Genomic DNA, 14,300 nt, shown 5'->3' on the forward strand with positions numbered 1-14,300 from the left:
TCTCCTACGTTCCTGTCTTTGAAATCAGTTGTGTTCCACACAGCCAGCGTCACATCAGCCACGTTAGCTCTTAAGGGATTCTAGTTGCTTGAACTCTAGTAGAGTAAATCCATGGTGCAGAAGCAGTGCAAATGAATCTCTGGTAATTCTAAAAGCTGAGCAGCCTGCAGTGGAACTTGATTGATTTTTTATAAGAAGTTCTAGTATCTATATTTACTGGCTTTTTGATAACTTGTAATATATGCCTCCTGCACAGCCAGTGTTCTGGCATTGTGGGCATATTTTTAAACCTGAGATATCATGGTTTTTGTTTCGCTACTGAAGTTTAAACCAGGTGTCTTGTAATGAAATGAAACTTGTGCAAAGGAGGCTATTGTGCTTACGTCTTTTGTAAATTTCACTTATTTTGTGTTTGTGTCTATTCTGAATTTCACTTCTTTATCTGGCACCTTTAACTGCACTGTGCGTGAATGCATAGGCACTATTTCCAGTGCAATTTTTTCCTTTTAATGTTTACTTTCAAATCAAAATATTTGCATATTAGTATAGTTCTTGGTTGGAGACTTGTGGCTCAATGGCTTTAGTGTTTGATTGCAGCTCCCAAGATCACGGGTTCGACGTCTGCCACGGCGTCCGTATTTGGATGAAGCGAAATACAAAACTGCCGATGTTTTGGGCAATGTCAGCTCGCAATAAACGACCTCAGTTTGTCTAAATTAATCCAGAGCCCTCTACTATGGCATCCCTTGCTGTCCCTGTGTTGCTTTGGGATGTTTAATAATTGCTGATAAATGCCCGGATTGTATTTACATGACCAAACAGGTGTAAAGCGCTATGCTCCAGCTTCTAGTGAGACAGTGAAGTGTTGCGGAGCAAACCGAGGCGTGCTTCATCATCTTCTGTTGGCTTGGCATGGGCTTCTCCTCCAGAGCCCAACTGTGACGGAAGGTGTCACTGAAATGCAGAAGGGTCCTGTCATCCAGCAGTCGCAGCCATACCCACCACCACAGCCCGAGATGGCGGCGCCAGCGGGCTCCCAGCCGCCCACACTGGAGACGGACCGGACGAATGACCACGTGTACGAGTGCACCACCCGCGTGGTCCGGTCGGTCATGCAGCTCTCGCAGGGGGTCACTGAAGCCAGGGTGGAGGAGTACCTTGACCTGGTCAAGGTGAGGAGGGACTCGGCAGAGAGTGCTATGCCTGCAACAACTCCCGTCACTTACTGGCTTCCCATGATGCTGAAAGGAGCACCTTAGAGCTAGTGCTTGCCTGCTGATTTGCTGATGCAGGTTTAACGTTGATTCATTCAGGCACCATTCCTTTTTCCCTCAAGCACTTAGAGAGTGGCCCTGCCTGATGATATTTTCAATGCCACCTCGCTTTCTTTGTTTATGCATGAGTTACCTGTCTGTGGTCCTTAATGGCACCAAAATTATTGGCAACCCTCATTTGTTTGTTAGCCGCCGCGGTGGCTGAGTGGTTACAGCACTCGGCTGCCGGCCGGAAAAACGTGGGTTCGATCCTGGCCGTGGCGGTCGAATTTCGATGAAGGCGAAATTCTAGAGGCCCGTGTGCTGTACGATGTCAGTGCACGTTAAAGAACCCCAGGTGGTCGAAATTTCCGGAGCCCTTCACTACGGCGTCTCTTATAGCCTGAGTCGCTTTGGGGCGTTAAACCTCCATAAACCATAAACCATTTGTTTGTTAATTGCTTTTGTTAAAAATTACTTTCTTTGTTTATTTGTGAGTCGTCTAGCATTGTCTGCGGCACTTAATGACTGTTAAATGTTGCACAATTCTATCTGGTACTGTTTGCTTTCTTTTGGTGACCGCTGTTTGATGCTTTGATTAGCTGTTGAGTTCCTGTGATTTCTTGGCTCTCTTCCTTTTTCTGAGTTTGTTCCTTTTGTGTTATACCATGTCCCAGACCTGTCACAGGCTCAGCTGAGGCATTTAAGATAAAAATGAAATAAATAAATGTAGTCACTCTCTTTGGCAATATGACTCCACACCAGTGTAGGTCTAGTATATTGGGGAATAAGAAAACCTTTGGCTCTAATATTAAGTCAGTGAGGCCACTGGTAGGTTTAAAAGGATGTTGGCTCATCCCCCCTCATAGTATGAGAAACTTGTCCTTGTACATAATCCACATTGACCATGTTTCTTTTTTTTTTTTTCTGGATGAAAAAAGTTCAAGAAAAGCATTGTGCACAGTAGAAATGCTTGTTGTGAGCCAGGAAAACTCTGATTATCATAACCTTGCTTGCTAAAATAGTGGCATGGGTGTGTTTACGTGAATGATGTGGCATGGATGTGTTCACGCAAATAATAAGCCTGACAGCCACTGCGGCCTTTGTTACCGAAGAGGTGTGACCCATGGCAGGTGACTAAAAAAAGAGGGAAACCAAACAGCATGTTGCGAATATGGCCTTTGGAATGCTGCATGCAAGCGTAAGAAGATGCTAAACTTGTTGCAGCCAGCTGAGCTGGCTAACGGCAGCTTTTTATTTTTTCCTTTCAGAATGTGGGAATAGAGCTTCGGAACCTTCTTGCCAGTGTGGATGATCTCATGACTTTCTTTCCCCTGTGGTCCAAAAAGGAGGTGAGCTGATCTGTGGTTAAGTTGTGTTGTTCATGTCCTCAAAGCACAATTGCTGTATGAATGTGTGCCAAGCATGGCCAGGTCCGCTGTGCCATTGTATGAACCCTGAAACACTTTTCATCAGAGCCCACATTGCTTTGTCTCTTGGTGCTTTCTCTCCTTTTGCAACATTTTGCTTTTCTTTTTTCAGTAGTGGGGTTGTGCACGCTTTTTATCCGAAGGCCGGCATGCATTACCATCCTATTTTTGTTTTTGAACACTTATTCTTTTTTTATTTTTAAACACTGGTGGAACATTCACCACTAAATATTTTAGATATTGCCTGTTAACTTAGCTAGCTGAGAGCATATCTTGTCAGACAGGTCTGATCTGCTCAGCAGCCCATCTGATAAGCTTGTATGCATTTCCTTCCCTCTTTCTTTCCTTACTTTGTTTGCATTTGACATGCATTTTATAGGCTTGGAACCGGACAAACTTCAGCTCCCATTGGTTAATGTGCAAGTCTTGTGCATTAGACATCGTCGTTAGGGTCAAATAGCATGCATGTATATCGCAGTTGTAGAACCATCCACTGTAGCAGGTTGGAAAAAAGTTCGGCAGAGACACTTACGACTGCTTATGAGAATGCCGGAACATAATAATAAAGATTTATTTCCATCACCATGCAGTGTTGGAGGGAGGGGATGGGAATAAAAGCGGTTATCGCTTGACAAGGTCCCCACCCCATGTACAGCAAGTGGGCAGTGGCATGCGACAGCACTTCTTTGAACAGACAAATACACAATCACCAGTGTGTGTAGAAAATAAATACGGGTTGAAGCAAAAAAAATAAAAGTAAGAAAAAACGAAAAAACGCTGTTATAAAGATTATAACAAGATACTCAGAATTGCACAAGGTAGATGAACAGGTTAATGTTCCGCATGCTTCCGATGCTGCCATGCCCAGTGACCGCAAAGCCAGCACAAGGCTCATTTATAGCTTGATTGCACTGTGTCGCCACCTGGAGCCCCGTGCGCAATACTCGGCGCATGTTAACGTAGAATGATGATGCAGGCACTGCCAAGGGTCGGATGCTGGCGATCGAAAACCTTAATCCACATGTCCAAGCAATGCACGGTGGTCATGCGCAGATTCATTAACCACCATGACGAGGCACCGAAATGAAACTGGGTGCCGTGTCAAAAGATGTTCTGATATCCTCTGAATTTCATGCCATGGACAGCGGGTGGCGGATGCCGGCTTTCATGCTAATGGGACATGTAATGCTTTCACATTAAAAACAATGTGCATCCATTGTCACTGAGCTGGACGTGCAGCCTTTGTCAAAAGTTTAGAGCCCATGTGGGTTTGCTTCTGAGCCGTGTAATGGGTCTCTTACAGCATCTGTGAACGTTCTAAGACTTGGAGAAGGGAAGTGCAGAGTTACTCTTACCTCCAGAATATTTAGAATGCTGGCTGTGAATAACGAACCACAGGGCATGGCTTAGAAGTGAACACCTCTGGGCTCTAAACTTTTGACAAAGGCTGTACATCACCATCGTCACTCTAGTCCGGATCATGTCTCCTGCGGAAAAAAGGTGATTCCCAATGCCCTGCAGTTATCCCTACTGATGTGATTATGCAGGTATGTTGCCATGGTGTTAGGCCTAGTTGATGACCATGACAAATGCACTACGCTTCCATCTTTATTCTTCCAGAATCCCTGGCTACTGGCCGACCCCCACCCACTGCCAAATCATTCCCGCATCTTTCTTATTCGCTCAACCACAGAGAAGCCCCTTGCCACACTTGTCCTGTGGGGAAATAGTAGCACCACCTGGCAATATGGTCATCGTCATCATTGCCAGAATCAAGAGGCCGCATTAAACCCCCTTGTGATCTGCCTTTGCAGGTGGAGATGGCACACCGCGTCCTGAGCAAGGACATGGCCAACCTGGTGCAGGCCATGAAGCTCGCTATCAAATACTCAAAGACGACGCTTGACGCTGAGTACCGCAAGGGCATGCTGGGCTCCGCGCATGCCCTCGCCATCGATGCTAAGAACCTGCTTGACGTGGTGGACTCAGTGCGAGTCCGCATCCAGATGTCGCCATCGCAGGTGGCACCACCATCTGCCACCACGCTTCCAGCGTTGGCCTCACCCGTCGCCTCCCGTAACGGTCAGGCATTGGAGCCGGACGAAGAAGTGGCAGCGTCCACAAGCTGCGTACAACGAGAGGTTCAACAAGAAGACTGTGAACCAAACTATGACGTCGCTTAAGAAGTTTCCTCTAGTATGTATAATGCTGCTGTGACGTGTTTGAAAAATATATGGACTGAGCCAGTTGAGGGAGGCGTACAAATTTTAAGAGCATTTCCGAGTGTTCGTGGCATGTGTTTTGAGTTTGAGCCGCTTTTCAGCTGTTTGGCGACGTTCAAAGAGCTGCTGGTGTTGCTGTGTGTGCAAGGCCTTGAAACGTGTGCAGCTTATCGTGCAAGCCAGTGTGTATGGGCAAATAACACACACGACATGCTGCAAGCTTTGTGATGGTCAACAGGGCTGAGGTCGGCCGTGGACTGACTTGGAATATGCTGTAGTTATTGGTGGACGGAACAGGGGCTCGTTGTCCAGATGGATGGCAGAAAATACCTTTTGGTCGAAATGCGCTGCTCTTACCACACAGGTTGCTGTTAATGGTAGATTTGTTCATCTCAACTAGCTCATTACAAATGGCCAAACAGTTTCAAGCTGTTTTGTTTGTGGGGACCAGTATAAGTGAAGACTGAAAGGTTCTTATTGGCGTTAATAAGGACGTACAGTATCGCAAGGCCTGAATGTAGTGTTAGCTTTAGTATTGGCTGTGCTCTGAACATTTACTGGGGCTGTGACTGGGAATGCTTGGGATCAGGAAGACCAAGAGCAAGAAGAAGGATTTCACTTTTTTTTTTTCAGCAAGAAAAAAAGTGTTTTTGTGTTGAACACTTGTAACATGTCTACGTACTGAATTACTAGGCTCTTCACATATATAGTATTTGCTGCTCCCATCATCCATCAGTCTAGTGGCAATGATAATATGACGATGTTTATTGTTGTTTCATTGGTACTGTGAGCAGAGGCTCTCTTTCCAATTTCCCAGAAGCTGTGAGTGATAGAACGGAGCACCATGCTACATAACATTATTGCTTGCTACAAAGACATTGCTGTTGTGAATAAAATTCTAGAAGATCTGGAAGCTTGGCAAAAACTAAACAAGCAGCTAATTGAGAATTTTTTTGTGGCAGCTATACGCAAAGGCAGCGATTTAATGTCATAATTTTGTGACTTTTCATTGTAGAACTTGCTCTGTAATGGGCCTTGTGAGATGGGTACTAATGGCAGCCCCATACTGATTTAAGTGCATTTGTTGCTTGGCCACTTCTGCATTCAAGCCATTCTGATGTTCTTTGTGATTTCAGTTTTAATTTTTTTTGCTAGGTTTTTAGTGTGTGTTTTTTATGATGAGAAACTCAAAATGAAGCGTGATGTGAACAACCAGGCAGAGCTAGCTACTCGGGAGTTTTTCGTAAATACATACATCTAGCCGTTAAAACCTTGGTATAGCTTGAGTTGTGTAGAGGCTTGAAAATGCCCATGTGCGTTTTTGCATTACAGTGCAGCTGACTTTTTGGATGTGACTTGAGTTGACGTTATCAACTTCTCTAGCAGCTACTTATGCGACTCACGCAGAAGTTATTTGAGTTTATTTGCAGCAGCGTGTTTGGACTCTTAACCATTGTCGCCAACCTTCACACAGTAAAGAAACGGGTTGCACCAGTAAGTTCACGCTTATTTTTTTTTTCTACACTAAGGCGATGCATCATTTACAATGCTATATGCCTTTACTTGGGCAAGTAACTTGCAAGCAGTGATTATGCGGTGTACATGTGCTTCAAGAATGAGAGTTAATAGTACTACACACGAGTGACTTATTTAATGTTGCTATAAAACGGTTATTTTCTTGTTTCACTCAGTCATGTTCCAACACTTTGTTTTTTGTTTTTTTCATGGCCGCTAGGCAGCAGCATTGTGCAAATGTATCTCTTGTACCTATTTATCTTGTAATCACTGTTCTCCTGCATTGTAGCAGAAAAAGAAATGGCAGGCTGGTGATAACATTCAGGCACAGAAGCGCATTTACCAAATCCAGTGTTCACTTGCTTCTAACTTCAGCTTGCAAAAAAATGGCAGCAAACTAGTCACAGTGCAAACTTGAGTGAACTTACCACAGTGTGAAACGAAACCTCTACCTGTTGTTTCTACAGCGAAATTTTTTATTTCATCTTTTTTTTCTTTGGTGAGCTGTTTTACATACACAGCAGTGTACTTGTTGCAAGGCCTGCCTCGTGACGTTTTTTTTTATATATATTGGCGTGCATATGTGTGTATATCATGTTCAGGTGTTAATAGAGCTTATTAAATTCAATCCAAAGTGATGCTGTTGTCCGACTTCCTGCCTAGAATAACCGCCTTACACTATGTAGTCTGCTCAATGCCCTCTTGGACCCCTTGCCACAGAGCCACACATGTGCAGGTTGCCATAGCCATTTGCTGTCACCCTGTGGGTTCAGCCTTAGGTTTATGTTCTCCTCGATGATTACTAGTTTTTGCCTATATTAGAGTAGTGCAAGTATGCATAGCATCATCATAAATATGAAAAGATAAATACTAAAAAGAAAATTACAAGTTACGCAGTGTTTAATAGTTTATGTAGCAGTAGAGTAAACTGAGAGAGAGCATGTTGCACAGATCACGTGGTGCCCCCTGGTGTCCATGAAGCCTGACACCACTACTGTCATATCCACACTGCTTGACTCATGCAACATACGCCAGTACCTGTACGTGCACCTATGGAAACTTGTTTGCGCCCTCCATTTAAGGTAGTAGAGACGGCACATTTTAGTTGTATTTAGTCTCTTTAGAATGGCGTGCAGCACATTAGAAAACATAGCCACGCGGATGGCGCTAACAAGCAGTAAACAATTTATAATTGAAATTTTTCTCTTGTGCAGTTTCGGTTTCAACAGCCAGACAACATTATGAAGTAAAAGACGCATTTACATCATATAAGGCATACGAAAACTGGAGTGTGGTCGCTGAGTTCTTCGTTTTAGTGCGCATTAACCCTTGTGCAAGCCTGCTCAAGAGTTGGAATGACAAGAAATGAACAAAAAGTGGTTATATCACAGTTTTCTCATATGCCTCATGTGACCTCATATTGTCCAGGACACTACACAGCAGTTCGGCTTTTGAAACCAAAATGACACCGAGAAAAAAAAAATGGCTCTGGTTTAGCTGGTTAAACCTGGAGTGACGCGTTAGCTACAGCTGGCCGAATGGAACTCTTTCAGTCGAATTGCAAAGTCAGTCTTTTCCCGCTGCGGTTTGCTGGGCATTCCTTCTTCATCTTCGTCCCTAGATGTGGAATGTGGATTCACTCTCCCCCCTCTCCACTCGTCCCCCACTCGGTTTTACTGGCGCGCCGCGCCGCCGGCAGCTGCCACGGTGGCCATGGCGCCGCCACGCTGAAAGCTCGAAATTCTAGCGTAATGTAGGCGCGCGGCGCACGCACCAGCTGCGTGCTCTAACGTCACTCCACGCATGCGCACAACTGATGAGGCGGGCGGCATCTGCTCCGCCGTCGGCGCAGCTGCGAGGCATGCGGCACGCACACCAGCTGCGGACTATGACGTCACTCCGCACATGCGCACAGCTGGCGGAGCGGTGGTGCCACGGCTCAGCGCGCAGCCACGCTGACCTCGCGTAGTGTAGCTATCGCTACAAAATTCAGTTATAAATTATTCAGTTGGAGTAGGTGAATTGCATGTTGTGACTTGTTTGTACCATTGTTTAGTGTATCACTCCAAAGAAAAAACATGCATCCAAAAATTTGGTGTCTCTACTCCTTTAAAGTTCGGAAATAAAGTCTAATTCTGATCAGTATGTACGCTGTGACGCTCTGTAACCCTCTGTACGCTCACTGGTGCAGAGGGCGCTGGTGCATACACTGTTCACACTACCTCTTTCCCTCCAATGCAGTCTTTGCAATGCAGGGTGTGGTGTGCCAAACAAGATCATTACCCCCTACCCCAGGCCTGTGCTCACCTCCTCATTCGCACCGTCTCGCTTAACTCATGCTACTTACCACACAGTGTTTATGCTGTCATCGTGTAAATCGTTAAACTTATCAAAAGGGCACCCATGTGCCCCTCCTCATCCTTGCGCTCGCCTATTAGCGGTCACCTTAGGGTTCCCTCACTCTAGTACAAAATAACGTTTTTCAAAATACCAAGTAAAAGTACTGTTTATGAAGGTCAGAATCCAGGTAACCGAAACTGGGTTGCCACCAACCGATGACATCATGATAGACCTATAACGTCACGGACACTGCTTCAAAAACCTGTAGTGTGCGCATTGATTGGCTGAACTGCCGACTGTAAGTGAAAGCTTGGGTTATTATTTGTCGGAAATGACCAAGAGCCAGCGCGAAATTTTGTACTTCAACAAACAACGCAGAGCGAATATTGCTGGTCGTGCGTCTGGTGACGTCGCACACCCAAGGTTGTCCGCACAAATCTCTCCGATTGGGGCTATGAAATGGGAAATTTCTGAATTCGTTTGCGCAGCAACAAAACACTGCTTCACTGCGAAATTTTCCACAAAGGACCAGAAAACTGCGGGGAACGTACCGTGGAGGTTTCAGTAAAATGGGAGGGGTTAGAAAAAACGCCAGTCGTTGCTGGCTGTGTTCTGTCCAGAATTCCTGCTAAAACTTAAGTCCTGGCATGTGAAAGCGGTAAAAGAAGAATTCACAGGTACATTTAATTGTCTTATGTATTGGCGATGTGAGAACATTAGGCGCCATTGATGCCTTACCAGAAGGGACGTCATTTCCACTCTGGTGGCGGTTACATTCCTGTCACATTTTTTTGCCCAATGAGGCTTTTAATACGTTGACATTAAAGGGCAACTGAAGATGTTTTAGAATTCGATGAGTTTAAACGAGCCGAATGTGTTAAACTTGCAAGTAAAGCATGGGAAATCTTTTTGCACTATCATTTGAAATGGTGACGTAATCGCCTATTAAAGCGGCATCTGCGTTCAGGCTTCTCTGCAGTACACAGCGACGGGCAGAGGCCTCAAAGATGTCACTTAAGGCGGCGCTAAGCTTCCAGCGAAGAAGCGCTTGTTTCAAGGAAGAAAACGAATGCTGTCGAAGGTGAAGCTCACGAAGCATTGTTTGGCGGCATCGGACACACGGCATCATGTAGACAAAGGCAGCGGACATCACAAATTTCGGCAAGAATGACGTCACTGCGAGTTTCCCCGCACTCCTAGAGGGCAGTGAGGAGAAGCCTGAGCATCTTCGCGGTTTTAATTGGTGACTACGTCACCATTTTGAAATGCTAGCGCAAAACTACTTTGCATGCTTTACCTTAAAAGGTTCACAGAGATTTGAAATCTTGAATAACCTCGAATTCTCAGAAAACCATTTCACCTTCCGTTTAAATATCCCCTGGTGGTTGCCACTATTAACGCGTCTTCCAGTTGCAACAGACTGAGCAACTTGCTATTCAAGGCCATCGTTGCTCCGGATTTTGCTTGCTTCTCATCAGTGGCATAGCCAGATATTTTGTTCAAGGAGGGGGGGGGCTCACGTTGCAGCGCACCCTCTCTGCATAGAATTAGTCGAGGGATCAAATACACTAATAATAACTGCACTGCCAATGCTATTGTGTATTAGATGCTGCAAACAAATTCTTGAACGCTACACACTGTCAAGACAAGCCAAATGTGTATTTCTTCAGAAAAGAATATATTTGTGTGTTCCAAAAATTGTGTAATAAATAACTGATATCAATGCTTTCATGTTTTTTGTCTATTTAATAAGTAAAGAAAATATCACACGAGCTACATATCAGTTCGAAACCAACAAAGCTGCGCATGCCGCTGATATGAAAAACGCAAAGGCCATTAAATGAACAAGTTGAGGACAAATATTTAAACGAATCTTTGTCATTCAAGGACCTTTACATTTTTGTACATATTCAATGGCCAGGGGAAAAATCTCATTGACACTGTCCTTCGTTCCAATGTATTGCGCAGGAGCAGCTGCCACCGGTCGACTATTGTAATTACACCAAAATTATGGTTGCAATTGCAGAGGGCACAAATAAAAAGCAGTTCTGCAAAATAGGAATGCGAAGATACAATGGACTATTACAAATGTGAAGATACAGCTTGATAAAGGGCAAAAAGTTCTCACTGGAAACAAAGTTCACTGTATTATGTATTCACAAAACCTTGCAGCAAGATATTGAAATATACGTATAAGTCTCCAATAAATCTACATATCTAAACAAAAGTTGCTATATATAGTGTGTCAAACAAGGCAAACAAACAGGTTGCGCAATCGCAGATAGTAAACTTTACGCATAGGCAGACAGGCGATCCAGACAAGAACAAAAGTATGATTGCAGAAATCATGCCATGTACTTTGGCCATGCTCGGTCGCGGCAGCACCACATGGGTAGACTAATAGGGGAAGAATGCAGAAATCAATACGCATATGTGTATTTCAGCTGCCAACACAGCTACAACAATTATTCTGCAGCAAAAATGAAAGAAGGGTATTCCCTTGGTTCAAAAAAGGAATAAAAGCAGATAGCTAAAAAGGAAAGAAAAGAACAAACGAAAGCCACAGATGATGCGGCAAGTTGAATTCCCCATTACCCAAGTATGTTTGTTGGGAAACGCCGCGTGGGCCGGACTTTCAATGAGCAAGGTCAGTCAAAATTGGTTACTGATGTCTACGTAATTTTCTTACTCTCAAGATGATTTTGGTCGTTATGCTGTTACCATAAATGGCAAAAATTTGGGCAGTTTTAAAAGCTGATCAAAAGTCAAACGTTTTCATAATTACGAGTTTATGGACGTGAAGGGACGGAGTTTAATTTCTTACTTGCACTAATTTTTGCAGCTTCGCTAAGCTGCAAAAATTAGTGCAAGTAAGAAAGATTAAGAAGTTTTCGGGCATACTGTGGGCGCAGCTGGCAAAGGACAGGGTTAATTGGAGAGACATGTGAGAGGCCTTTGCCCTGCAGTGGGCGTAGTCGGGCTGCTGCGGCTGATGGTGATGATCGTTATAGTGAAATCTTACAATATACGAAAAAAATCGCGTTCATAAACTTTTTCCTGTTGAAAAAAAAATTTGGCCGGCGGTTTAGCATTGCTAAGCACGGAATATTGTGCGAAAGAAAGCACGTGCTTTTGAATGTGGACACCATTGCCATGTCAAAGCGCGATTAAGGTGTCCACTCAACCACGTTACTCGTCAACTGACTCTTTCATCGGGACTGTCAGTTTACCCAAAGAACGCTGGCGGGCTATTGCTCAAGTGCCGTGTTTCTTGTCAACGCCAACGCGTTTTGCTTGAGTGCCGCGTTTCTGCCAACACATGTAGCACAGATATCTCTGTCACTACCACCACGTAGTTATAAAAGCTCTAATGACGTGTCCACTCACCCAAGGAGCTTTCGTGACTGTCTCGGAGGCTTCACGTACACCTGTGTAGTTTGCAGGCTATTAGTGCTTTTAGCGCGCGGATGGAAGTGGATGAAGACGACGACGTGCAATGCACAGCGCGAAAGTGCGGCAGTTTAACACGAGGCGTGATGACCGCGTTTCGATGGAGGCGAAACGCTAAGGCGCCCGTGTGCTGTGCGATGTCAGTACAGCACGTTAAAGATCCCCAGGTGATAGAAATTATTCCAGAGTCATCCACTATGGCACCTCTTTCTTCCTGTCTTCTTTCACTTCCTCCTTTATCCCTTCCTTTACGGCGCGGTTCGGGTGTCCGCCGATATGAGACTGATACTGCGCCATTTCCTTTCCCCAAAAAACCACTTTTAAATTTTGTGGTCGGCTGCGGCGATGGCGTAGTACTGCTCTCGTGCAGTGGCCAGCGAAGCTGATCTGTTCGCGCTGCCGCGGGTTGGAACCCCAATCACGACAATATTTATTGTATCGCTGCAGGTATCTTGGAGGCTTCAGACAAAAATATTGGCAGTAGCTTAGCTCGGCTATGCCAGAATATACGTAGCGAGAGGTACGTACGTTTCCTTGGCTGAGCTTGTTGTGGTCACTATGTGTAGCATTGAGGGACATTAGGTATACACATCTTTTATTTATTTTGCTTGACAGAGACGAAGACTGCCTGATGGTCTGTGAAGCAGCATGCAGCGGTCTCAATTTTGCCGATACAGTATTTCGATTTGGTAGATACTCTTTAGTATACAAGCTCTATATTAGTTCTTCATTGTGCAGTCTGGACGTGAGGGTCCGAAGCTAAAGTCAAACTTGCCTTTCATACACTAAGAGAGTCCTGTTTCCTGTTGAAATCACCCAAAGTCATGCACAACTGTGAAACCATGCCGTAGGCTGGTGTACACGTGGCAACCACATCAATCGTCTTCTTGACAGATGTTCCCGGTGCCACGTAGACTCCTTGGATGATAATGCCGATTTCCAGAAGCCGAACACAGCGGGCTTCACCGTTATTCATCGCGATCGAAGGGAGATGTCTGACAGCGGTGGTACCTTGTTTCACGTACCATCGACTCCAGCGTTATTTGGTTCAAGCCAACTACCAGGCGACAACCTCAGGATCGGAATAATAATAATTGGTTTTGGGGGAAAGGAAATGGCGCAGTATCTGTCTCATATATCGTTGGACACCTGAACCGCGCCGTAAGGGAAGGGATAAAGGAGGGAGTGAAAGAAGTAAGGAAGAAGAAGTGCCGTAGTGGAGTGCTCCGGAATAATTTCGACCACCTGGGGATCTTTAACTTGCACTGACATAGCACGTTAAACAGTTAATCTTCTCTTGTCTATGCCGCCGTTTAGCAGCGGCTGGACTCTTTCTCTGCATGCATGTCAAACGTTGTGATACAGACGCCCACTACATCTCTGCTTTTTATACGCAATCCTGCGCATGCGACGCGAGGTTCGGGTGATAGAGCGGCGTGCGGCGAGGCGGCGACGAAGAAAGCGGCACCGCTGTGGGGTCTCTGGTTACCATGGTATCGGCGCATGCGCACAACTGCTCATCCGCGTGACGTCACGCTCGGCTTTGACGGTGGAGCGGGCGCGCGGCCGCGGCGAAGCGCACGCCGCACTTTGCTCCTCTTCGGTTGGCATGGTAACGGCGCATGCGCACAACTTTCCTCTCCCATGTACCGCGAAATGCTCGACTGATAGCCCAGTGTAGCTCTCGCTACAATATCGCCTTTTTCAGGATTGCTAATGAAGTAGTGATTTCGCACTAAAATGCATTTGTCCATAATTGACAGGCAAGAATGCGTCCAAGTAAAAGAACACCGCATAAAACCTACTTTGAGCAACAAACATCGAGAACAAATGAAGATTAAGAAAGAACAAGAAAAATTGTGGAGGGCACTTGAGACTATACGTACATGCTGTGAATGCGAAAGCATGCACGGGGGGTGCTCGGCCGCGGCGATGGCGTACTGCTCTAATGCACTGGCCAGCGAAGCTGATCTGTTCGCGCCGCCGAAGGTTGGAAGTTGATGAACACGACGATACCCAAGCTAAGCGCGAGAGATGACACAGCCTCCATTGTATGAGGTTAACAACAACAACGACACAGCCTTTTTTGC

General features: G+C 45.3%; 1 protein-coding gene across 13 annotated transcripts in view; it reads left to right on the forward strand.

The window, feature by feature from the left end:
- Fak (protein tyrosine kinase 2 Fak) overlaps nt 1-7,058 on the forward strand; it is a 79,832-nt gene extending 72,774 nt beyond the window's left edge. For 8 of the 13 annotated variants that reach the window (XM_077639166.1, XM_077639172.1, XM_077639164.1 and 5 more), the window contains 3 exons: nt 930-1,172; nt 2,525-2,605; nt 4,498-7,058. In XM_077639166.1, the coding sequence (XP_077495292.1) occupies nt 930-1,172; nt 2,525-2,605; nt 4,498-4,866 (693 nt within the window). In that variant the 3' untranslated portion in view covers nt 4,867-7,058. The remainder of the gene's footprint in view (nt 1-929; nt 1,173-2,524; nt 2,606-4,497) is intronic. The other 5 variants (XM_077639167.1, XM_077639173.1, XM_077639163.1 and 2 more) reach the window with 1 other exon arrangement.
- The last annotated feature ends 7,242 nt before the right edge of the window (nt 7,059-14,300 follow it).

Source organism: Amblyomma americanum, chromosome 10, assembly GCF_052857255.1.
Source record: "Amblyomma americanum isolate KBUSLIRL-KWMA chromosome 10, ASM5285725v1, whole genome shotgun sequence".
NCBI classification, from domain to species: Eukaryota; Metazoa; Arthropoda; class Arachnida; order Ixodida; family Ixodidae; genus Amblyomma; species Amblyomma americanum.